Genomic DNA, 26,518 nt, shown 5'->3' on the forward strand with positions numbered 1-26,518 from the left:
CTGTCCCCGTCTCCTGACCACTGTGTGAGCAGTGTGCTCTTGTCACCCTTTCCCCAGGTCTTCAGCCCGTGTAGCTCTGACATCACAGAGTCCCAAAGGAGGCACTCTGTAGAAGTGAGTCTCTGGGATGAAACTTCTGCCTAATGAGGTGGAGTCGAAGAGCTCTCCCCAGGGAACCTCCAGCAAGTCCCCACCTGCTCTTTCCAGAGCCCAGTTACCTGCCCCAGGTTTGGCCCATCTCTGTCCCGTGCCCTTTGGTAGACGCGCCAGTAGAACTGGGTCGTCCTAGTCCAGGGGTGTCTACACATCCCAACTCCTCAACAACTTGTCTTCTTGGTGCCCTCATATAAGCCGATTTCAACAGCATATATTTACTTCATATAGCTGCAGAGTGCGAGTATTTTATGTGACCTACTATACCGGGCATTATTCTAGAATATTAAAGCTGTATGATTAGAACATAGACAGCCTTACAAAATATGCGATCTGTCCCAAGACCAAAGAATAGAGGTAAAAGTATTAATCAGACAAGAATCGAGACAAAAGTGTGTGTGTGCATGCAGATGCGCATATGTGGATGTGGAAAGCTAAAGTTGACATTTTGTGGCAATTATTCTGTATTTATTGAGTCAGGGTCTCTCGCTGAATCCAAAAATCATCCGTTTCAGCCAGCTTGCCCTGATCCCCTGTTTCTGCTTTGTAACTTGGTTACAGTTAAAGACACTAGGAGGATACAATAGGTCATGTTCAGAAAACTTCCAGTGTCCTTTTATCCTGTAGGGGGGTTAGAAAATGGACTGGGTCTCCCCACTTAATGTGATGAGGTGATCATGAAAATATGCTTGAGGCAATACTTGTACCTGGTCTTAGCAGCAGCCTTGATTGTCTTTCTTAGCAATATTAACACAGTGATGAGGTCGTGAGCCTCTGGATCTGTTATGAGAAGGAGCCTGCCATGAATGTTAGATAAGCCCTTTTGACTGTTCCAGAAGATTGAGGATACTGGGTTGCATACAAATACTACTTAACTTTGACAGCCTCACTCATTACCTAAGGAATATTGAACATGAAAGTCATGCCAGACTGTGGGGACCACGGGAACACAGAGCAAACACTGTGTTCTTTGGTTGCTGGTACCTCTGGGGCCCTTTCGCTCTGAGGAGTGTTCCATCCACCCAGTTAAGGTATGCACAAGAGCTAGTAGATATTTTAGTCCCTTGCATGAGGAAGGATGTCTGTGAAATCTGTTTGACAGTCTACCAGCATAATCCCCCTACTCTGGACAGGCTATAAAAGGAGGTGGAGTCTGACGGCTCCTCTGGGATTTTCTTGACAAGTGGGACAGACTTTGGAAATAGACTATGTGAAGAATGCCTGTGTCTGTGAAGGAGACCCAATTAGAACATGGAGAGCTTTTAGCCCTCAAATATGATGAAGATTGTTAAGTCATAGGAGGACTGAGGGAGCAACAGCTTATTCTCTAGATCTGTCACCATCCCTCTGGAGTGGCTGTAAAGCCCTTATTTAAAGCCTGCTGAGTTCCTTGAGGTGACATGTTGAAAGGGAGGAGAGAGATACTGAGACCTAAGGCAGGCTTCAGTGGAGGCTGAGCTTCCGGTTTGGCTTTTTGTTCAGCTCAGCTTTGAACCAGAAAAGCAGCAATGTGGTCTTTTGGTAGACCTTGCAAGGTAGTATACATAACGGCCATCTGCACTGGAGGCCAGATAGCTGCTAGTAGGCCCAAAACTTCAGGGGCATGTTTAATCGAGCATTATTAGCCATGAGGATGTCTCTTTCTTTCTGGGTGGCTGCATGGATGTGGGTTCCACGGAAGGGCAGGTCAAATCTGTATCAATATTCCTTTGGATTTCTGACTCCAAATGCTGTTGGGGTCTGTAAGAACTCTGTAGCAAGAGTGGCTGTTAGTGGGCACCCAGGAACGGAGGAATTCCAGACTTTAGAAGGAACTAGTCGGGTGGTGTGGAAGTCTCCCGTAGCGACTGCAGGGAAGCCCTGCAAGGCTCCAGATGACTCTGGACCACTATGGGATGGGGACTTGTGCTAGGTAATACTTGTCATAGACTATTTAGGATCTCAGAAACTTAGAAGAGCCTGAAGTGTAGGCATGATAGCTTTATCAGGGGAAGGAACGGGGTAGCTAGGTAGGACCATAAGGAAGAAGTGAATGGTATTTGTTTATCATACAGGTTAAAGAGGATGTAACCAGGCTGGTTGGGGTTTGCCATCAGTACCAGTAAGTCGGAAGAAAGACTGGAAAATCAAACAGGAAAAGATGATCAGGGCTGAAAAGCTAGCCCCAGAATCAGAGAGGAATGTGATTTTTCTCCCTGCTGCATACAGGGTTATTCCAAGGACCATCCACAGACCAAAAGAACTCAGGGGCTTGGGCAGCCTCACAGCTATATATTCCTTAACAGGAAGGTGGGTCTCCTTCCTTTTGGACTCCTCAGAGTCAATGAACAGGGTCAGGGGCATTTGTCCTTCTTCAGGTTGGGTCCCGCCCTAGGAAAAGAGAGATAATCTTGCTTTCAACAGGCCTCTCTCCTTTTCGGACTGGCCAAGACCTTGAGTAAGGCCTGTAGCTTGGTAGCCTTAGGCACTCTCGGGTGAAATGTCCAGCTAGCCACAACAAGAGCCAAGAGTCTTTTGACCTGAGACTACATTAGTCTCCTTAGACTAGGCCAGGTAGCTAATAGCCGGAGCCCTGAGATTCCCTGAGACGGGCAGGGAGGAAGCTGTTCCCACTGTTGCCATTAGTGGCCTGCCTCTTATCCCGTTCTTCAAGTTTGACCTTTTTATTGGCCAAATGTCTCCTCCCAATTATTAAAGAACTTAAAGGCCATATATGTCTAATAAAGAGAGGATAAATTCTACAGCCCCTGGTCTAGTTTTAAGCTTTTAACTCACACTTGGAGAATCTTGGCTTATAAAACTCCAGCCAGGATAGCTTGGCCCTCTGGACTCTCAGGATTTAGGTTAGTTTACTTTCACACAAGTTGCAATTATTCTAGACTGAAGAGAGCAGGGTGCTCTGTTTCCCATAGCTTGTAGTTAACAGTTATAGTCATGGACTTTTCTAGGATGGCTGGATGGTTCAGTGGGTAAGAGCACTTGCTGTACAACCATGAGGATCTGAGTTCAGAGGCCCAGAACCTATGTAAAAAGCCAGTACTGTTGTACATGCAAAGCACCCCAGTTTTTGATGGGAGGCAGGAACATAAATAGGGCTTGCTAGCCAGCCAACCTGCCCTTCACACACGCACAATGATGAGTTCCAGGTTCATAGACAGGCCCTGTTTCAAGGGAATAAGGCAGACAGTGGGACAAAGATGGTCTCCTCTGGCTTCCACACACCCACAGAGGCACAGGCACATACCCATGGGTACACATTCCCACACACCCACCCACATACACACATGCACACATAGCCTTTTCATCTTTTTCAATAGATAGATAATAGTACGTTTCAGTCCTTCTTTCTCTTTCATTCCCTATACCAGCTGACCAGTGGGACTGTGTTGGGCACACTAACAGAGCCTAACAAGGCTGTATTTGGGTTACAAACATGGACCAGGTGCTTGCAAGAAACAAAACACAAGCAATTTCCTTATCTGTGTGTCATGTGGTCAGGATGGTGTAGAGAACCCTGTCAGGTTAGTCAAAGGCCACGGTGAGCCTTTGGCCTCTGTAATGAAGGTGAATGGACACTGGCTAAATGATCCTGGTTTGAACTGTATTTGGGAAAAGTCAGACTTGGAGAAAAGACTATGTGCTCGGAGGTAACAGAGTTCCCAGTAGCCTCTTCACAGAGAAGCCTGTTCTCCGTGGGAAGGGCTTACATTCAATGGCTCTCTGAATTCCCCGTACAAGTCCCCAGGGGAATCTGGGTGCAAGTGAATAGGGCGCTATTGGAGAAAGCTCAGTGGGTGGAACGGAGAAGGAACAGAAAGAAGAGGAGAGGTCAGAGGGGGACGGACAATAGAAGCAATTGTTAAGCAGAGGTGTGGCTGGGGACAGCAGACAAGCCAGACGCTGAGCTAGGGAGTGTAAGAGAGCCTGGCGGGCCACCAGCCTCTCAGAGCAGGAAGTCTGGCTCAGAAGGAAAACTGCAGATGCAAATGTCATCATAGGCCACACATGTCTGCTCCCTCCTGCTCTGTGGTGGTGAGTGACAGACATGAAACAGAATGAGAGAAGAGAAGAATGAAGGAGTCTTCATAATAGATGTGGACTCACGCCAAACGAGCTGCCACCGTCTCCATATCACATGCTGACAGTGAGAGGGATCCCAGAAAGAAGAGAAGCAGCCCCTCACCCTTGAAGAGTAAGCCAAAATGAACTCCTTATCTCATACCTTAGTGGGTTACAGCAATCTAAAGTCTCAGCCCAGAAGCTTTTGGCTCTCATGGAGAACAGCCCCAGACAGAGAATTCCAGGTGTCCATTGGCCACTCTGCAAACTACCATAAGCCTCAGAGTGAAGAAAAGCATAAGAAGGTGAGGGATGCCTCGTAGTGGTGGTGTGTGGCTTTACTCCCAGTACTCGGGAGGTGGAGGCAGGTGGATCTCAGTGAGTTCTAGGCCAGCCAGGTCTACAAAGGGTGATCCAAGACAGCCAAGGCTACACAGAGAAATCCTGTTTCTCAGGAAAGGGAAGCCCAAGGCCCAAGGTTCAGGGGTGAAAGTATTTGCCAAACCAGAACCGACAGAAAAGTTTTAATAAAGAAAATACATTGTAGAGCAAGTTCCAAGAGACAGAATTGCTCTCCTAAGGAACAATGGGGCATTTTAATAGCATTTAAGGGAAGTTATTTGGCCTTTTCTCATGGGCCGTTTGTTTCACAAGTCATATTTGAGTAGATAAGAGGTGGGCAGCTTATCTTGTTAGGTAGTAAATTTTATAACCCCATTTTCCCTTCTGAAACTGGCCATTTATAGAGAAACTCAAATAATCATTAGGAGATATGTTGTAATTGTCTATGTAATATATCCCAAGTCCACTGTGTCTAGCTGCAGATAGTTCAAGTCTTAATATTAGCTAGTGGAAGATTGGGGTATTTTTCTGCTCTTCACTTTGGAGCTTTTTGATCTCTATACAGGGGGAAAGATACCCGGTGAGCTTTACACATGTCTACCTGTGGCCTCTCTGCCTATTGTCGACACCACGCCTTGAGGTACCCCTTCTCTCAAGTGTGTACAAAAGCCACAACCTTCTATAACATTAGACAGAAAGAAAAATCTACCCTCGAAGACCAACTCTGGCTGCTTGGTACTAGAGGTTTGGGTCACTCTGTTAAGGGTTTTGAGGACATAGCTGAACTTATTGGTAAAGGTCTACAATCAATTCACTGTGTCTACCATAGATATTAGGGAACAGAGAGTGTGTGGAAAGGGAGCATGGAAATATTGCCATAAGAGAAGAACCTGCAACAGTGACCCAGGACAATTTGCTTCCAATGTTGATGTTTATCTTTGTAACTTTTTGTTATTCTTTTTGATAGATGAAATAAGTCATGCTTTCTTTTAAAAAGTGGCAATCACATTGGTTTCATGTAAAAACCTCCAGCTATCTATAAAAACATCTACACTGCAGGAATAAAATTCAAAGCAGGATATCAATGCCTGGCTTCCTAACTGACCCTCTATATGGCCCAGGTAAGACCCTTCTCTCTGGGCCTCAGTTTCCTTCTACCAAAGCCTAGATTCAAAGGTCACTTAGTTATGAAAGAATTGGTCACTCCAAATAGTTTCATTGGGTTGGAAAACAGTTATCAAATATATTTCACAAAAGTTACAACCATAAATATAAAATTCTACTATGATCTGGGGTATTGTATGCTTATGATCTGAAGGTAGAGAAGGCTAAGGCGGTAAGACTATGAACTTAGGGTCAGCCTGAGCTACATTAAAAACCCTGCCATGGCCTAAACTACAAAGACATAACCTATTGTATTTTATGACAAGACAATGAGAATTTAGAGAATGGGTGGATCCACATGATCAAATACACCAAGGGCAGTTTCATGGAAGATGTAGACTATAAACAAGGCAGAGAGGAGTGGCAGGACTTAGTCACGGGGGTGAGGAAGCAGTGAGAAGTGTGACAAGTTAGTATGCCGTGGCATATGTGAAGGTTGAGAATGAAGCTTGCCCTGTTTTAGAACATCTAGAAAGCAAGGTGGAGGGGCTGAGGCAATGTGGAGCTATGCGGATTATTGAATATAAAAGTTAAAATTAAAATACAGTTTTATAGCTGGAATGCAGAGGGATAGGAAGAAGACAGATCAAGTTACTGTGTCTACCATAGATATTAGGGAAAAGAGAGTGTGTGGAAAGGGAGCAGGGGAGACTGGCTGGGCTTTCACGCAGTTCTGAGGGGAAGACAGTGCAATTCCATTTTGAAGAGAAATGAGCTGAGAATTACCTAAGTGATAGCTGGCCTTTTGACTCTCTAATCTCATCTACACGATTGTCATAAGATGTCATGAGTTTAAATGAGATAAAATTCATTTATACTTACTAATATCTTCCCCATGTAGTAAGACAAAAAAATCAAAAGAAATCAAAATTTAGGTGAGTCCATTGGCTAACTAATGAGCTGTGTGAGAAGAGAAAGAGAGAGAGGGAAAGAAAGAGAGTTTAAAGCATCAGCTATTAATATGAGTCTCACTTATCTCATGGTTGCAAAGAGCCATACCCCACAGTCTTAAAAAATGGACCATTGGCTGATGTAGTAAGGCTGGAGTCCCCAGGAATAAAGTATCCTCATGAACTCTTTATCCAATCTGCCTCTCCATCCACTGCCTAGGCCAAAAATATTAGGAAGATTTAGGAAGGTGCTTTCTTGAGAAAAGGGAAGAAACCATTAGAAGAGCAATGGGTTTTCAAATACCTTAGGTGGGCCATCACAGAGAAGCAGAATAGAACTGATGGAGTGAAAACAAAATGCCCATAGGATGCAAGGATCAGGGACCCAAATATTAACCACAAAACACAAGACAGAACCAGTGTCTTCTCTTGGTTCTGCCAACGCTTTGGCCATGGACAAGTCACTCCATTCCTCCAAGACGAAATTCCCAACATGTAAAGTGAAAGGACCAGGCTAAAGGGTCTCAAAACTCTAATTTCTCATTTCCAAATCTAACAGGCCTCACTATGTATAAAGTAACTTTTGAAAACAGTAACTTTAGTTTAAAGGGAAAAAAAAAGAGCCACCAGCTATACTGCCCCTCAGTATTTACCCAATGACTCTGAGTCACCCTATCATAGCAATGCTCACACGTCATTGCTTGTTACAGCACCGCTCACAATGGATCTGCTGATTCTATCAACATGGAATGAATTTCAAAATGCGAACTATATGTTCTCATATATATGTTCATTTTATATATATGCCATGAATGCTTTATCATATGTATACATTATATCATATATGTTAAGATATCCCATATATACTATATATATTCATACCATATATGCATTTATCATACATATACATTATATCCTATCTATTATATCCTATATATTATACTATATATATTTACCATATATACATGATAGCATATATATGCTTACCATATATATATTATATCATATGTATGCTTTGTTGTAATGAAGAATAAAGTTATGAAACTACACAGAATCATACTAAAAAAATTACATCAGTTTTAGAAAGAAATATTATATATTCTCTCTCATTTATTCCTAGATTTAATAAATCCACTAGAATCATATATGCACAGATGCCATGAAAATAAAAAAGAAAGCATCTAGAAAAACAAAGTGGCTCAATGGAAGATGGGACAGGAAGGGAAAGGGTAGTTGGGTACAGAGAAAAGAACATGTTCAAAATAGGTCATATGCATGAAATGACCTTGCGTTACTCAGTACAATGAATTTTTTAAAGATAAAAGGAAAGTAGAGAGATGGGCCCACAACAAGGGTGCATGCTGTTCTCCCAGAGGACCAGGTGTGGTTCCCTGCACTCAGTGAGGATTCTCCACTGCCCACCGCTCCAGCTCCGGGCTATCTAGCACCCTCCCCTGACCTCCATGGCACACAGACACAAAGGTAGCAAACACTCACTATACAGAGAAATAATTTTAAAGAGAAAAGAAAAAAACCATCTCATTTAGCACTCATGAGAATGAATCTCTAGCAGTGAAGAGTCATAGCAAACAGCTCAGCAGTGAACATCTGTCTAAATTGTAACCAAAGCGTAAGCAGGAGTCGACAAACACAAGTTGTTTGTGATGCGGTACTCCAGAAGCAGCCATTCTGGCATTTTGTCTAGGGAATTGCCTGTGCACCGGGTGTGTCATGAGAACACAGGAGCTGGGGAGCTGGGGAGAATGACAGGCAGTTCACCATGGTGGGCTCAGACGTTGCACATGATGGACATTGAAGGCATCGAACCCAGCATCAATCCCTCTCCGGGAGAAAGTAAAACTGGCTCAGACCTGAGGAAGGCAGCTTGTGGAGAATTGCAGGCAGGCCCACCACAGGCTGATTTTACAGGCCATAGTGGGCTGAGTCATAAAAAAAAAAAAAAAAAAACTAGATGAATTTTCCTCTTTGAAAAAAAAAATATCAAATTCTATGTGAGATATTTGTTTTGGAAGCCTCAGAGAAGTTTCAATAAGCTGAAAGTTTAGTTTTATTTCACAGGCAAGCCCTTTGACAAAATCTCCATTCCTGCTGATCATTTGAATGGTTGACATTCCCCTGCATTAGCTGTCTTTAGAGTCATGAGAACTCTGAGGTCACCGCTGCCCCCAGAAAGAGTGCTTCTGAACAAACAATTAGAGCTCAAAACTGTTTTCCGCTAAGCCACCGGGAAGGCAATGCCACTAAAGGCTTGCCTTCTAAGACAGGAGATAGTTAGTAGCCATCACTGAGGGTATGGACCGTGCCTCTGGAATGGTCCTAAATAGCCCGTGAATGAGCCTGTGAGCGCTGGAGTGTTTAACAAGGCTGGTGAGTGGAGGGGGGAGCAACAGGTCCTAAGCCAGGCTGCATACCCAGGAGTTACTCTCCTGCTGGCAATGACACAAGGATTACCAAGGACAGAGCTTTCCAGCCACCTGCCACAGAATATTCTCAGCTGTGCCAACAGGCGATGCCCCTACACCTCACACAAACAGGGACATGGTCATCGGAGCCCCTGGGCACAGTCTTGCTACACCATGACACCTAAGTACCGCTTTCCATGCCTGATGCTGGGGGTGGGGAGAGCGGTGATGGAGACATTCAGTGACTAACATGTACAGGTGAGTTATAGCAGGCCAGGTCTCATCTCCAAGCAGCCTGGGCTCCATCATCAGACAGAATAGATCTAGAGAGCACCTAATGATCAGATGACATCATGTCAGAGCTCCAGCCTCATTGGCCCGTTTTCTTTCTCTTATTAACTGAGTTCTTTGGCCACTTCCTTAGGACTTCTGGGTTTCTATCAGTTTGGTCATAGGTGGCCAGCAATGTTATAACCATCTGTAAACTACCGTTTGATCTAGATAATTTTGGAAATGATCGCCCATACCCTGCTATATATGTATATACACACATACACACACACACACACACACACACACACATATACACCCTGTTATAGCTATAGCTATAGCTTTGTCAGGCAATGAAAACCTGTCACTTCTAGTTCAATGTTTATGAACCATTTGACATTCGCCATAAAACACATTATTTTTTAACTTATTTATGGGTCGCAGAGATGACTCGGCTCAGTCAGGAAAAGGCTTGCTGTGCAAGCATAAGGACCTAAGTTTGCTCCTCAGCCCTCATGTTAGAGGGCTGGTGTGGTGGCCCACTCTTATGATCCAAGCACTGGGTGGGGGTAGGGGTGGGGGATGGGGGCAGGAAGAAGGATCTCTTGGATGCTCTGGTTAGCCAGTCTAGTCAAACTGGCAACAGCAGCTTCAGTGAGAGATCCTGTCTCAAAAAGAAAACAAAAAATGTGTCAAAGAGTGACGAGAAAGACACCCAGTAACAACTCCTGGTCTCTACTCAAAGGCGCATGCGCACCTCATGCACATACACATGAATCCACACACACATAAACACACACCAGACAACGACACGCACACCCTGCCATAGCCACTGCTTCTTCGTTATGCCATTCATTAAAACGCATAGGATGACCATCCCTTGTTAATTGATTTAACAACATGCTGAGAACCTACCATTGGTCCTCCAGATGTGCGATAGATGCTGGAGGTGCTGGAGGAAATCCAGTAGCTCACCAGTCAAGAACACGTGACTAAGGCAGAGTCTATGCAGGTGGGTGAAAAATTACAGCTCTTCCCCAAGGAGAAGGAACCATCCTACCTGGAGCCGAGGAGCCCAGTGCTGTCAGAGGGACATGCCCTCCCCAGGGTATGTCTGGACTGTGAACAGCAGTGTTTCACAGGCCTTATCTGATGTTGCTAGAGGAGAGGGAAGAAGTGGTAGATAGACTCAAGATATCCGTCAGCACTTACAGGTCAGGTTGAGAAGGTCAGCGCTACGGGGAGCTGTATATGTCTTTCTGGAAGGATTACATCCTGCAATTAAGGGAAGTGTCAATGAGGTTACATGATTTGCAAAATGCCGAGCAGAAAGGAACGGCCTCCACATTCCAGACAGTGTCCCTGTTCCTTCTCTGCTACATGATGGCCGTCTCATTTCTACAGCGATGGATACACATGTTGGTGACACTCTTGAAGCTCCCTTCATCTGCTCTGAAAGTGCTTTCTGGGGCCAGGAGTAATTTGCTCTCACATCTAAATGTTTTCAAGTCTTTGGAAGTCGGCTGTTTCATTTTCAGTCTTCTTGGTAACATCTCTTTCTACCTCTCCCTCTTCAACTCTTGGCCATCACAGCTGAGGCCTGTGAAGTACAGAGCGATCGGTCCTTCAGTTTTGCCTGTGTGAGAGGTGCTTTGTACTTTTGCTTTGTTGTGTTCGGGCCATCAACTCTACTACATATGGTAATAGGTGGTCCTGGCCCACTTTCCTGGCTCTGACCCACTTTCCTGGCTCTGAGCCGGCACAGAATCTGAGGTATGACAAAGAAGCCAGGTCATCGTAGGCTCTACCTGATGAGAGAGCCCAGTCTCACTAGGCCTCCCTCAGCTACCCATCCCCAAACGTCTTCCAACGTCTACCTCTGTGCCTCTGGCTAACTGTTTAGCCACAAAAACATTTGAGCATCCTAATAAAAACTTCCCTTTTCATGCCAGATAAATGTCCCCTTGGTTTACTAGACAGATAGACTTTCGTTGCGTATATGAAGACTAACAGGGGTTAGTGCACGGCATTTGTTGTGAGATCTGATATCCAGGACCTGGCCCAAGCTAAAGAAAAAACTTCACCCAGCGGGTTTGTGCTGTACAGTTGTGTAGCGACTGGAAGTGGGGAGGAAAAATGGTGAATTGGGAGTCAAGAGACCTAAAATAGTCCCTGTCTTTTCTGCGATTAATGAGCCGTCTTGGTGAGCTGGTCTCTCTAGACAAGAGAGGTGGCATGATCAGAGATCCTCATCCAGCTCTGAGTAATGTAGGCTTCGGCCACAGGAAGCGGGGCGGTCTCTGCCTGCTCCACGAGGAAGGAGAAGCAGATCCGGCAGGGCTTCTCTTCCGGCAGGGCTTCTCTTCCGGCTGGATAAACGTGCACTGTACGCACATTTTGCTTCGTCAAGTGGTGAAGAGACATGCCCCTCCGCTCTCACACTGCTGTCCTCAGAGGCGTCCCAGGGCAAGCTGACAGCCCAGGAATCCCTGTGCAGAGCTAACCGGCACTTCTCGGCCTCGGGAGTTAGTCAAGGCTGGGCCGCTAGCGGGAGCCACGGCTGTATGATGCCTTTTGTTGAGAGGGCGTAGACAGACTTTCTCGCCTGCTCACACCTGCCCCACAGCTCCCACCCGTTCCCGTCTGAGCTTTGTGAACAATGTCCCTGCATGAGCAGCGATGTGATCTAAATCTGGATCTTCAAACGTTTTCCAGCAGAGGAACATGTTAAAATGCAGGTTTTAAGTTAGTGGTTTTGAGGCAACACCTGAAATTCTGTGTTCCTAGCAAGCTCTCTTGTGGAATCTAGAAAACTGGTCCACAAACCAGACTGTTAAGCAGCAAAGACAGAGTGATGGACTGGAAGCTAAAAGGACCATGGCTCAGTGTGTAAGATGCTACAGAGCTCGTTCTAAGCCTTGATTCCCAGCTTCTGGAGCTCACAGTGCCCACCCTTTCCACTTGGGAGACAGTTGTGAACAGGACAGAGTGTGCAGTATGGACGTCCACTGTCGCAGCCAGCCACCGCACTGTCCCCACTCTAGCTGCACAAGAACCCAAGTAGGGCAGGTCTAATCTGTGTATCCCATACCCTGAGACTACCAAAGCCTCCCACTAACAGACCTTGTGTGGGCCTAGGAGACCGCACTTTCATACGCAGCCCAGGTGATGTAATCCCGTCTGTGCTCAAGCTACACCGGGGGAAGTCTAGCTCCTAATGCCAGAATCCTCTCCCCATAACGTGGCAATTGAAGATGGTGTGGTGTGTAAAGGATCACTCTTGTAGCCACAAGTGTGTCCCAGACATTTGGCCTCTCCTATATTGGGACTTGAAAATCTTTAATATACAGATAACTCAAGTAGGAGACCCTATTGAAGTGCAGATTCTGGTTCTACCAGTCTGGGGTAAAGCCCGAAATTATGAATTTCTAACAAGCTCCCACCTGATGGTAGCTGCTCCAAGGACCAGACTGAATGGTTCTCGGCCCCAAACTGCACACTGCAGCCTTCTTTTACCTTTTCAACTGGCCTGGGGTGGCCAGGCAGTCTCGGACACAGCCTGCTTTGGAACTCTGTTGCAGAGAGGTCCATGTCATTGGCTGAACCATAGAGACTAGCCAGGCAGCCCAGAGTCTTCCTTACTCACTCTAGTGTGGTTAAGTGGGCCCAAGCCTGGTTCATCCATCTCCTAACCCAGATATAACTTGGGTTTCTGTGGAGGAAAGAAGTGGCCATTGCAAAGGGAGGAATAGGACCACCACACATTTGTACACAGACTCCTGGAGTTTCTCCTCCAGCCTCAAGCTGCACTGCTCACTGCCCCCTAGCTTCTGGATGTTCTCTTGGCTCCACCGCTTAGCTCTTACAGACAGGGACCAGGTGGCATGCTGACTTGTCTCTTCTTGCCCCCTGGCTAGGTGGCAGTGGAGAGCAGGCGCAGGGAGCAGGCCAGCGGAAGGCAGAGGAGGGCTCCGAGACCGTGCTCCCCAGGCGCAGGAGCGTGTTCCACATTGAGTGGTCATCCATCCGGAGGAGGAGCAAAGGTGTGTATGTCGTCTCCCTCACACTCAGCTCCCAGCTTCCTACCTCAACGCAGACAACAGTGCTACCCACTACAAACACAGTGGTCCTCTTAACACATGACCACCGGCCAAATCCACAGGTTTCCTGTATCTGGACACACCCAGCCTGACGGGGAAATAATCCCGAACAAGTGATGGGCTTCCATAGGGCCAGGGAGAAGTCTCAACTCGGCTCTGGAATTACCTTCAACCCATTACTACAGATTTAAATTTAACCTATCAGGAATACAGCCTGGACCAGTAGCAGATTCTTTCAGGGCTCCTAGTGAGATTGGAATTCACTGCCAGTTTATAAAACACTGGTCATGCTACACGTGGTGTGACTGCCTCTAACATCAGCACTCAGGAGGCTGAGGCAGGAGGACAGCCAAATAGACTCTATCTGGAAACCCCCTCAAAACAGAGATTCAAAAAATCCACCTGTCCAGAAGGCTGATAAAAAGTTCCCACTGTGACAGTGACAGCTGTGAGGAGTGTGCAGGTAAAGGAGAAGAGTGGTGCGAGGTCCTCCATAGACCACGCCTTCCCCAGAAGGCAACCAGAGCTGGGCAGAGGAGGGCACCTGAAGCTTGAACCTCAAAAACAAGGTCAGATTCTGGAAAATACTGAAGATCCTGGAGAGACAGATTGTCCCAGCCAGCTGAGGGATGGAGAAGCCTCTAGCTAGACAGGATGGAGTGCAATCTAATCCCACCACAGCCCCCAGAGAGGAGGCAGAAATGCCAAGGCCACACAGCCGGCCAGCCAGTTATGCAGGGGCCCTGGAAGGAAGAGACTGACCCCTGAATTAATGCCCCTCATGTCCCTCACCTCCCAGAAGCTACCTCAGTGCCTGGCTGTCTTGCCACTGTCCAGTCTCATCCATTCATACACAAAGTTAGCTAAGTCAGAGCAAAGGCCCAGTGTGGTCATGGGAAAACCTGCAAGTAGAGAGGGCAGCGCAGGTCTCTGAGCGGGGCTCCTGCGTGTGGAGAGCGGGGAGTGCTGCCTATGCAGAGGCCTGCGGCGGGGAAGTCAGCCCATGGGAATGGCTGAAGCCTGGCAGGCTACTGCAGACAGAAGCCCAGGGGCAGAGGTTGACTCAAAGGAGCGGTCACACACACGAGCCTCAAGTTCAGAGGCTTCCTCCATTTCCGCTTTTGAAAGCTTCCAAAACGTACCCGTTTCCCTAAGGGCAGTGGTTCTCACCCTTCCTAACGCTACGACCCTTTGACACAGTTCTTCATGGTGTGGTCACCCCTAACTATGAAATTGCTTTCATTGCTCCTTCATAATTGTAACTTTGCTATTGTTACGAATCCCCATGAAAGGGTCTTTTGATCCCCCACATGGGTTGAGACCCACAGATGGAGAACCGCTGAAGTGCTCCCAAACCACAGTGTTTGTAGCCCCTGCTTCTTCACAAGTGGGAACAGGGCGCCTTCAGTACGTCCCTTCTAGCGCTCAGACACCATAAACACATGTAAATGCTGGACCACAAACAGAAAGGCGAGCCCAGTCTGCTATTCTCACACTTAACCACCGGAGGGCACCAGAGTACCAGTTCCAAAGCTTCAAAGGGCCTGATCTTTCCAAAAGGACTTACCCGAAAAAGACCATCTTTAAAAATGATCCAGCCTAACAAATAACAAGGAGTGAGCTTAACTTGGTTTGGACGATAATGAAATGTGGCATCTCTTTTGGCCGGCTTACAGAGGTAGGCTCTAAGCCAGTGCTCCAGCCCTGTTCATGGAGTCCCCTTATCACTGCTTCTTCTTCAAAAATCTTCCTCTTCGGACTTGTGTGTACAGATCTTGATGCCGTATGTAGATCCCTCAAAGATTAGAAAGAATAGGTGCGCCTTCTTGTATCAAAGTAAATAAAGTATTTTCTGGAAGCCTTTTTTTTTTTTTTAATGATCCAGCCTAATAATGGAAGGTGTTTAGAGTCACATGACAAGAATGCTATAGAATTACAAGGGCACAAGGTCATATAAAAATCCATTTCCAGCAACTACATGGATAGCATCTGTCCTGATACAACTACTAAAATGCAAAAATTCAAAGAAAAATGATTAAAGAATTTTCTTTATTTTCTGCATCTAACCAGTGTTCCTTGACCAAGCATGGTGGGAAGTAGAGGAATGGTAACTTAGCAGTTAGACCAGAAAGCATGTGTAGCCACCAATAAGTTAAAACTAAATATCATTATAGCTGGGCGCGGTGGCACTCACCTTTAATCCCAGCAATAGGGAGACAGGAGCAGATAGATGAGTATGAGGCCATCTTGTGCTTCATAGCAAGTTCCAGGACAGCCAAGGCCACACAGTGAGATCTTGTTGAAGGAGGAGGAGGAAAAGGAAGGGGAGGAGGAAGGAGAGAAGGAAGGAAAGAAGGAAAAAAGAAAGAAAAAGAAAAAAAAGAACAAGAAAAAATAAAAACAAAAACAAATACCATAATCAAAACAGGAAGTGGGAGAGTAAGAGAGGAAAGAGAATAATTTAAAATCATCTGCCCAGCTCATTGCCAAGCTCAAACCCAGCTCCTGAGTGTCTCAGGTCGCCCATGACTTTATGACCAATGAGCAAAGGGCCAGTCCCTTTCTTTTGAAGGGTATTTTATTGGGTCTAGAGAGATGGCTCAGTGGCTAAAGTGCTCTTGCAGAGCGCCTGGGCTCGATTCCCTGCACACACAAGGCAGCTCACGACCGTCTATAACTATGGGTCCATGGGATCCAGTGACCCCTGTAGACACCAAGCATGTATGTGGTGCACGCACATATTTGCAAGCAAAACGCTCACACAAAATAAAAATAAATATTTAAAATGCTTTATTAATTCTTTGACAATTTCATAATGTTTTACTGTCATATTCCCCCCAACTTCTTCCCCTAAGTCCTCACAGATTCACTTTCCACCCTATATCCCCCAACTTCATGCCTTCTTTTTCCTTTTTTTTTTCCTTTACATAACCCATCAGGTCCAATTTGTGCAGCCCATAAGCTCGTGGGTCTGGGGCCATCCACAGGAGTGAGGTTGGCTTACTGGGGAATATGCTTTGTTAAAGAACCGACTCTCCTGTTCCCAGAAGCCCTCACCTGCACATAGCAGCTCCCCAGTTAGGGATGGGGTCTCTACCCCTTCTGTGCTAGAATGTTAATGGGCTTAGTTTTGTGCAAGCAACCACAGCTGCTCTCAGCTAGTGAGGTGACAGTCCTGCCATGTTCAGAAGGTGCCGTTCTGCTCCAATCCTCCCCAACCTCTGGTTTTTACAATCTTTCTGCTCTTTCATACTCAATAGTCCCCAAGCCTTTGGGGATGGTGTGGGATACAGATGTCCCCCTGTGGCCAAGCTGTCTTCTGACACTTATTCTCTGTATTAGCCACTGTCCGTCTCACATCTACTCCATTTTTGTGCACCTATATGTCTCAATGAGATACAGAGAAGCCACTGTCCCTCTAGGCTACTATTTCCTCATCTAAAACACAGAGGTCAAGCTGAATTGAGGCATCTTGATTAAGATGCTGGGGTCTCTGAACTTCTTATATTCCTTCAGGCCCTGTTTACATGAAGACATGCAATTCCTTGAATAGAAGCCCCCAAGTGGGCCTGACTGATAAAGGAAAAGAAGCGCTCTGATCCATAAGACTCCACGGTTTTATGCTTCTTCACTGGAATAGAAGATACCAAATGGTCTAACCCTTTTGAGAAATAACTGCCAAAATGCCAACCGTGGGTGTCTGAACTGATGGTTCTCTCTCTTTCCCTCAAACTCCAGTGTTTGGAAAAGGAGAACACCAAGAGAAACAAACCAAAGAGCCAGTTCCCTACCCATACCGGAAGCCCACAGTGGAGCTCTTTGTGAGTATGGTGACCCCGGACCATAGCCAGCGCCTGCAGCCCAAAGCCCACAGAAGGTTGGGGAGTTTGGGTCCATCAAGGAGGCTCTGATTTAGGCAGATGTCTCTTGGAGTTCGTGTTTCCAGAACTCAGTGTAGTTACATGGATTTTTTTTTAATGTCTATTTTTCACTGTTTGCTTTGTGAACTGTCGTACCATTTCAGTTGGATTATTTATCATCGGTTTGTACTTAGAAAATAAGATATTACCTGTTTTTTTTTTTAAGAAAATCTTTGTGTATTTGATCTCATACCTCTGTGTTTAAATTTCAAAAACTTAGATTGCTAGGGGAAAATAACTTATTTTAGAAAGAATGTAAGACTGATTTAAAAAAAAAAAAAGAAAGAAAGAAAAAGAAAATCTAGACATCTGTAACTAAATCTTCATCCTACCATTTGACTTTGACCTTGGCGGTAAGAATGGCTGCATGCCTGAACCCTCCTTCACAGAAGGGTGAAGATGCCATTTCATTCTACCTCACCGAGGTTGACAACGTCAAATAAGATGGCGTGTCAAGGCCATTGTCACAGTAAATTCTACCAGAGTGGACGCAGGACTAGCCACAGGATTATCAACATGGATTGCTGCAGCCATGAATCATCTGAAGGAATGGGCGGGCATGGGAGCGTTAGCAGGCCTTCTGGTGTTGGTCTCCTTGGTTTGCCTGTGGTATATATGCAAGATTAGAGTCTCACAACAGTGTGATGCAGCCATGATCATTCAGGCCTTTACAGCCATTGAAGCAGGACATTCTCCCCAAGCATGGTTGGATACCATAAAAAGCTAAAATGATACGCTCAGGATGCGAGGCTAAGCACTGCACTCAGGGTCAGCAGCTTTCGACCCAGAGAAGAGCATATCTGATTGCATGCGGGTTGATGCCCCAGGTCCCGCCTCTGAGAAAAAGGTATCGGACAGGTCTGATGCTCTTTGGGTGGATGACACCTAAATGAACATCAGTACAAAGTCCCAATTTATTTCTAATATCAAAGATCAGACCTCTACTCTTGCCTGATGCGTCTAAAACAAAAAGGGGGAACTGTAGAGAGCTGCGGAATGCTATGCCTTAAAGATGGAGCTGGTTTCCGCCTTCCACCTTCCTGATGGTGAGTGCTCTCTGTCATGAACAACTCCATATTTGGCTAAGGCTGAGGATCTGGCTTGCTTCCATGTATGTGGACCTATCTGCATTGCCCATGTGGCATGCTGGGGTTGGCTACCCAGAGGCTATTTAAGCTGTGGGCTGGCTTTCCCCAGGGTCCGAGGATTGTTCAAGGTTCCTGAATAAACTGCATTGAAAAAAAAACAAAAAAAGATGGCGTGTCAAACAAAACAACCTAAAGAGACAGACGGGTGGTCAAATGGCAGTGCAAAAAAATCTCAAATGGAAATCTAAGCTTGGTTCCCCACAGAGCCTTCAAAATGTCACCTGCTGTGAACGCCATAAGAGTGTGGGGCATTCTTACCTATTTCTGGTCTCTGGGCAGGACCTGGACACCATGGAGGAGAGCTCTGAGATAAAGGTGGAGGCCGGCACAGCCAGGACTTCCTGGATTCAGAGCTCCATGGCCGCTGGTGGGAAGAGAGTCAGCAAAGCCCTCAGCTACATCACAGGAGAGATGAAGGAGTGTGGAGAGGGACTTAAAGGTACAGTCTGCGACATCAAACCGACTCAGGCCCCGAAGTGGTCACTTCACTCACCTCCTGCAAACGTGCTGCAGGGCCTCTCTGTAGACCTGTCTGAGATCTCTTTCCCGGGCCTCTCAGAGAAGCTCCTTCTGCCATTAAAGCAGGGAGTCTCCTCAATATTTGTAACTGTGCTGTAAGCATGGACAGGTGTGCAAGGTCCTGTTTCTCCATAGAAAGGTTCTGCCGACCCAAAAATACCAGCTAAATAGTGCAGACAAGCCCTGGCATTCTGAATCCAGCATTCAAGACAAATATCTGCTGAGTGGCTTAGGCGAACTGTGTCTGCAGGGCCAGTGCCTGCTCCCTAGAAATCCCCACATTGCTTGGTTGGCTTGTGGGTTTCATACCCTCTGTGCAGCATGAGAATTTTCTGGAAATTTTATGCCACTCTCATGGGAAGCAGAATTAGGCTCACGGTAGGCACCTGACCCCATCACGGCAAAACCAGCCTAGAGACTAGTGGAGGCTGACTCTGGCTAGCAATGGCCGGCAAGTGCTCTGGGCATTCGAACGCAGCCCTGGGTTCTTTGTTTAGCCTCTTCCCTGACGGATGAGAATTCATGCTGGTCCTCTGAAGATCCTCCCACCAATTGCCACCCGGGCCAGGCCTGGCCTGCTCTGAGCATTTGCTGGCCTGTCATTTCAGACAAATCTCCAGTGTTCCAGTTTCTGGACTGGGTGCTCCGAGGCATGTCCCAGGTGATGTTTGTGAACAACCCTCTCAGCGGTGTCCTCATCACCCTTGGCCTCTTCGTGCAGAATCCCTGGTGGGCCATCTCTGGTTGCTTGGGCACTATCGTGTCCACCTTGACTGCCCTCGTCCTGAGCCAGGACAGGTAGGTCCCCAAGGCCCGGCCCTCTAGCACAAGGCCAGGGGGCCACTCCCTAGGAGGACTCCCCGGACTCCTCAGAACAATGGCACTGGTAACTAAATGCCACTCTTCCTTGAACAGTGAAGTGTAGAAGGGTGTCTTTGCTCTCTCCTCCCAAAAGGGTAGCCTGCTTGAAGACGGGTTGTCGGGCCCCAAGTTAGAAAAGCACAACTCAGAAAAACAGGTAAAAATCACGGGAAGGCCCCTCCTCCACCCGCATGTGCTTGTGTCCTCAGGTCAGCCATTGCGGCAGGACTGCACGGCTACAATGGGGTGCTCGTGGGGCTCCTGATGGCCGTGTTCTCAGACAAGGGCAACTACTACTGGTGGCTGCTGCTCCCTGTCATCGCCATGTCTATGACTTGGTGAGTTTACTTCCAAAAGTCATGCGCATGCAAGGCCATGCGTGCTTGTGTGCCTGCCTGTGTGCCTGCATGCCTGTGAACATGCATTCAGGCGTGTCAGACAGTATGTCAATGGTTGAGGTGAGAGGTTGACCCCCAGTATTACTATTACTCTCCACCTCATTTTCTGAGGAAAGGTCTCTCACTGAACCTGACCGCTGCTTTAATGAGGTTAGCTGGCCAGAGGTCACTGGATCCCATGGACCCATAGTTATAGATGGTCGTGAGCTGTCATGTGTGTGCAGGGAATCAAGCCCAGGCCCTCTGCAAGAGCACTTTAGTCACTGAGCCATCTCTCTAGACCCAATAAAAATACCCTTCAAAAGAAAGGAACTGGCCCTTTGCTACACTTGCCTGGCTCAGCCCCACGCAGGGGTGTTACAGACCCAAGCTGCCATGCCCAGCCTTTTACACAGGACCTGATGTTTGCTTCCTAACCCTACCTTTTAACTGCCACTTTACTTCCGTTTTAAAGTGCTTGTTTGGCATGAATGTCAGAAATACCCACAAGAGGCAGTTACTACCAAACTGAGAGCCCCATGCCAGGTCATCCATGTGCAGTACCTCCCCAGCTGCCATCCTTGCTTTAAGGTCACAAACGTGATCAGTCTTGCCTCACCAGAACACAAAGCAAGAACTTGCCGGCCATGTACAATAAGAACTGCAGAGTCCTACCAGTGTCTGGAAGTCTCATCCCTCCTGCCCTGCCAAGACATTCTCCTTCCTTTAGACTGCTGACCAGACAGAGACAATCTCTCAGGGTAGACTGAAGGCCATCCAGGAGGCAGAGACCTTGAAGTACCAGGCTTCACCCTCATTTCCAGAAAATGAAGGGTAGTCTGTCCATGAAATTGGAATCCTTGTCTACTCAAAATGTATTCATGACTGTAATTCTCTCCTTTTCTTCTCCAAAACTTTTCTCACTCCTCCTACCTTGGGGATAGAGTTCTAGGACTCTTTGGGGAAACCCCAGGGCTCCCCTAAAAGGCACCTTTCTAAGGTTGAACCTTCCCTAGTCTCTGTGTCCTGCTCAAGAAAGACCCACGGAACAGCTGCCGGCAAGCTGCTTTTCTCTGGGGAAAGTAGGGTTCTTTGCTGCTGTGTGCTCTAGTGCCTAGGCAAGCAGCAGCTGACATGCATCTTTTACTCGTTTCCTGTACCAGCCCCATCCTTTCCAGTGCCCTGAGCACCGTCTTCAGCAAGTGGGACCTCCCCGTCTTCACTCTGCCCTTCAACATCGCCGTGACCCTGTACCTGGCAGCCACAGGCCACTACAACCTCTTCTTCCCCACAACGCTGCTGCAGCCTGCAGCCGCCACACCCAACATCACCTGGTCGGAAGTCCAAGTGCCTTTGGTAGGTATCATGAAAGAAGGAAGGACAGCATTTGTACAACTTCAGCGGCAAGCTGAATTTACTCATTTTGTACATCAGAAACATAAGCGAATGATGGTTATTCACAATTACACAGAACAGGCGTTCTACACACGTAGCCTGAGAGATACTGCCCTTGTCTCTTCAGAGCTAAAAGTTCTGTTTCTGGTCCCACCCTGTGATCACACAAAGGAAGCAGCCAAAGACAAGTTAAAAGACCCATCCAAGGTTCCTCAGTAAATTAATGAAGAGCAAAAAGTCAAGGCTAGCCCTCTCATCCCGACATGTGGCCTGGGCTCTTTGCTGCTTTCCTTTGTTGGAAAGCCTTTTGGATGCTCAAGCCCAGTCTTAAGATACCTATACGATATGTTTTCTTTCATTCATTGCACTGAGTCATTAAAGTACACCCACCATGCCTCTACCCCCTGGCATGGGGACTCACCGTGGCTTATTCTGTTCTCTCCATGAACCTTGCTCAAGCTTTAAAGCACACGTTTTCCTCCATTACAAAACCTAGGTAGCAGAGATTCTCATCTTTTTAAAGTATTTAATTGTATAATGCTGACCTCTGGCAGCCTGCCAAGATAGTGAATTAGAAGCAATACTAAAAGTATTAAACTAGATGGGAAAATATGCTCATTAGGCTTCTTATCTAAGTACGAACTTTTTTTTCCCCTAAGACCTCCTACTTTCCATTACATTAAAGGACTTCCTGTTCCACTCTGTAGCTCAACCTGGGACATCATTATTGGCAGTTTGTTGCCACAAAGCCATTTGGGCTTGTTAAAGGGACTGTAAGAAGTAATGACGCCCAGTGCCTCTCCACAGTCTGTGGCGTTGTTGACAAGAGCCCTGCAAACACTGAGAGGTACCGTCATTCAAACAAGGCGGCATTCCTGTCTTACCCTTGGCCATTGTTGTGTGAGAGAGAGCCTCCGTGGGCCAGAGGCCAGGAAAGGGACCAAGTTGGTGAGTCACTCTGCTCAGAGCACTACGAAGCGATAGTGTTAGAAAGCATAAACTACTGCTCATTATATTCTCGATATTTTAGACTTTTATAGAAATGAAAAATGTTTAATAATCCTATATGAATAGTTTAGACCATCACCACCATCCCCAAAGATTAAGAAAATATCAATTTTTTATCAGCCATTCTTGAGGAAATAATTTCCTGGGCTATCATAAGGACTTGTGTGTTGAGATTTCCAATTAAAACTTGTACTTTGTGTTTCAAAAAAAAAAAAAATTTTGCAATGGATATCGGAAAGAGGATCCAGAGATTCCATCAGTGTTGAACGACCACTGAGGAGACTCCCCACAGGGTACAACTAGGGGATAAAACAGCCATGTATCATTGCGTGTGTGTGTGTGTGTGTATACATATATATATATATATATATATATATATATATATATATATATATATATCCTGTCCAAAAAAAAAAAAAAGTGTTGGTGAGGGGCTTTGATGTGGAGGCATGAGCTGACTGTCTAAACAAGCAAATGACCTTGTCGTTCTACAGCTTCTGCGAGCCATCCCAGTTGGGATTGGCCAAGTGTATGGCTGTGACAACCCCTGGACTGGAGGCATCTTCATCATAGCTCTGTTCATATCGTCACCTCTCATTTGCTTGCATGCTGCCATTGGATCCACCATAGGGATGTTAGCAGGTCTGTGTCTTCACTTTTAACGTCATCCTCTTTAATGAGCTAGAGGGGTGTTAGGAAAATAGTGACTATCTCTCACACCATACCTGCTGAATCCTGGAAACTCCCTCTTCCCTCATGCCCATTTTCTGCACTTTCTGTGCTAGCGACCTCAAGAAAGACTGTACATTTAACCCTTGGGATGAGTGTAGAGTCTGAGAAAGCTTTAGCCAGATATAGTTAAGGGTGGTCTCCAATGACAAAATGGGGGCTTGGATCACAGCCGGAGTTTCTTCTGTGTGTTGTGAAGAGAGGACATTCTCTGCCCTGTTTAAATCAAACCCGTACTCCAAAGGTCTCTTCCCTCCCAACAGGTCAGCCCCTAGCCTTCTTACAGATCTGTCCCCTTATTTTCTTTAGATGGATTGTCACTGAATAACATTGAAATTCCTCTTTGTGAAAACCTGCCAGTGATGCTGTCTGATTCTGGCTTGAGGACTGGGGTGTGTTTCTGGAAGGCAGAGGAGCCCTGTAGAATACTCACCGCCTGTTCTTTCCCTCCCCCAGCGCTCAGCATCGCCACACCATTTGACTCCATCTACTTTGGCCTGTGTGGCTTCAACAGCACTCTAGCCTGCATTGCCATCGGAGGCATGTTCTATGTCATCACCTGGCAGACCCACCTGCTTGCCATTGCCTGTGGTAGGTACCACTCATAGAACCCCCTCCTGGCCTCGGAAAAGACCTGTGCAGACCCCTGCAGAGAAAGCTGCCACTCCCCCAAGGATAAAAGGCAATCCTTGGCTTTAAAAAGCTTTTGGTTGGTACTGTCCTTTGTGTCTTCAACTCTTTTCACGGCACACTTGATGGCTGGCCACTTGGAGGCAGAGATGATTTTGTTGTTGTTCCTCAGAGGCAGTCTCCTGGAATTGCTGCTCTCCTGGCTGTGATGGAGCCGGGAGAACAGCTCTCCAGTGTTAACCCTGGGCAACACACACCTTGCACGGTGACCAAAGCTAAGCGTCAGGCATTGACTGCACCCCCTTCGGTTGAGCGCCTTTGCATATTTGTTCACCATGTAGGAAGTTAAGATGATGGCCATAGCTCAGCAGATTTATGTATTCTCAACCTATATATTCTCCATCCACCTTTATTCTTTCATGGTCTACAAATGGAAACAAATAAAACTCTTTTTGACCAAAAGATTTAAAACAGAGCTTCTATTTCAGTATAGCCATGGATGCTAAAATGTTACCAAATAAGGTTCTAGAGAATAAGTTTACAATAAAAAAAAATTTATAGTATTTTCCCTAATACAGAGAAGCTTCCTGACCCATATAAGTCACATATTTGTTTCTTTAACACAATTTGAAGGGACACTTTCATTTTATGACCACCACTGCAAAGGTGGGAGAACTGAATTCTAAAGGGTAAAGCTGGAGGCTTTTTTTTTTCTATCTTCTTAAAAAGTATTTACTGACAGGAGCTCCACAAGGAGAGCAACAGAACCAAAAACTCTGGGCAAAGGGGCCTTTTCTGAGACTGCTACTCTAAACGAGGACCATTCATGGAGATAACCTAGAACCCCTGCTCAGATGTAGCCCGTGGCAGCTCAGTATCCAAGTGGGTGTCCTAGTAAGGGGAACAGGGACTGTCTCTGACTTGAACTTGGGGGCTGGCTCTTTGATCACCTCTACCTGGGGTGGGGATAGGGGGCAGCCTTCCCAGGCCACAGAGGAAGACAATGCAGCCAGTCCTGATGAGACCTGCTAGGCTAGGATCAGATGGAAAGTCTGTATTATTATTATTATTATTATTATTATTATTATTATTATTATCATCACTATCACTCTCTGCAAGGGACATACCCAAGAACAGGGCTAGGACAGCATGACAGAGGTAAGGCAGCTTGGATGGTGCCCAAGGTCAGGGTCATCCAGGTGATGACTGACAGATTGCAGGTGCCTCCCTCGCCATCTTCAGTGCCGATCTTGTCAAAGAAGTTAAGTGGCTCTGTGTCATATGTGACCCAGTGGTTCTCAGCCAGGGACATTTTAGCAGTGTCTGATGACGCTATCATTTGTCACACCTGCTCTTAGCATCCTGTCTGGGGTAGTGTTAAATATCCCAGAGTGCACAGGATAGACCTGACCCAACGCAGACTGCCATTGCTACCACAGCTGTGAGACGTGGTACATGGCTTCTCATTTCCTCCCCCTACAATCCTGCAGTATGTGGACATTGTTCCTGTCCCCATTTCGCAGATAGGAAACTAAAGCTAAAATGAACAAAACAAATTGCCCAGCCAGGTTTGTAAAAGCGTGCTCTTAGCATGGCTTCTGCTCTTTCCCACAGCCATTTCTCCCACATCAGGGGAAAGGCCCAGAGAAGTAAAGCCTTTTCCGGTAATCACTCAGCCCATGATGGGTTAGACGGGCACGGAGGAAGATTTCTTCCACCACAGTCCATTCCACCCCTTCCCCAGGACAGATTACCCTTCACACACATCTGACAGGCTACACTTTCGGATTCTTCTCTTTGTGTTCGACCTCTAACCTCTGCAGTTTTATGACTGCAAGTGAGCACACATGAGGCTTTTGGGAAATCTTGATATAATGGATCCAAGTTTGACTAAAATAACAGTGGGGCCGAGGGAGCATAGGAATGAATCCTTTGGCTGTGGAGCCCAGGGATCAAGGGGGCAGTCGGGTAGGGCTAGGCTCAGGAAGGCCGCTCTCTGAACCTCTGCTCTTCACAAGCCGAGGCTGGAGCTGCCTGCATATCATACAACTCCCCTATATTCTGGGAGGGTCTGTGGTACCTGGGTTGGCCCCTCTGCTGTACTCTTTCTAACCTCGTAACATCCTGAGAAGCTGCAGTTCACAGCAGTTAGAGCTCACCCTGAGAACTAGATGGTCAGGGCTCTGCCCCTGTCCGACACAGCCCTATCACCTCAGATGGTGGCGTCTGACACAGAGGCTCTCACTTTGTGGGACTACTGACAAGGCAAAGGCAGATGAGTGACTGATGCAGGAAGAGTTATCTAGGAAGAGCCTGAGAGATGCCATCCTGGGTACCTGTAGTCAAGGGAAGGGTGTCGGGGACTCCGGGTCTTCTAGGGGAAGCAGGCTGCAAGGTGGGACACAGGAAACTGTCGCCTGCTGCAGACTCTGTGTCGTATCATCTGTCCCTTAATCTCTTCTGCTCTGTCATCTCAGATCCTTACCTCGGAACAGTGGGCTTCAACTCCTAGCCATGGGGAGCACCGTTA

At 46.7% G+C, this 26,518-nt stretch overlaps 1 protein-coding gene across 2 annotated transcripts in view; it reads left to right on the top strand.

The window, feature by feature from the left end:
• The window catches only part of Slc14a2 (solute carrier family 14 member 2), a 428,217-nt gene that overhangs the window by 396,039 nt on the left and 5,660 nt on the right, over nt 1-26,518 (top strand). For both annotated transcript variants that reach the window (XM_060377006.1, XM_021645497.2), the window contains 8 exons: nt 13,219-13,344; nt 17,140-17,222; nt 18,749-18,908; nt 19,597-19,786; nt 20,059-20,187; nt 21,390-21,582; nt 23,124-23,271; nt 23,815-23,949. In XM_060377006.1, coding sequence (XP_060232989.1) covers nt 13,219-13,344; nt 17,140-17,222; nt 18,749-18,908; nt 19,597-19,786; nt 20,059-20,187; nt 21,390-21,582; nt 23,124-23,271; nt 23,815-23,949 — 1,164 coding nt within the window. The remainder of the gene's footprint in view (nt 1-13,218; nt 13,345-17,139; nt 17,223-18,748; nt 18,909-19,596; nt 19,787-20,058; nt 20,188-21,389; nt 21,583-23,123; nt 23,272-23,814; nt 23,950-26,518) is intronic.

The sequence above is a fragment of the Meriones unguiculatus genome, chromosome 2 (genome assembly GCF_030254825.1).
Source record: "Meriones unguiculatus strain TT.TT164.6M chromosome 2, Bangor_MerUng_6.1, whole genome shotgun sequence".
Taxonomy (NCBI): Eukaryota; Metazoa; Chordata; class Mammalia; order Rodentia; family Muridae; genus Meriones; species Meriones unguiculatus.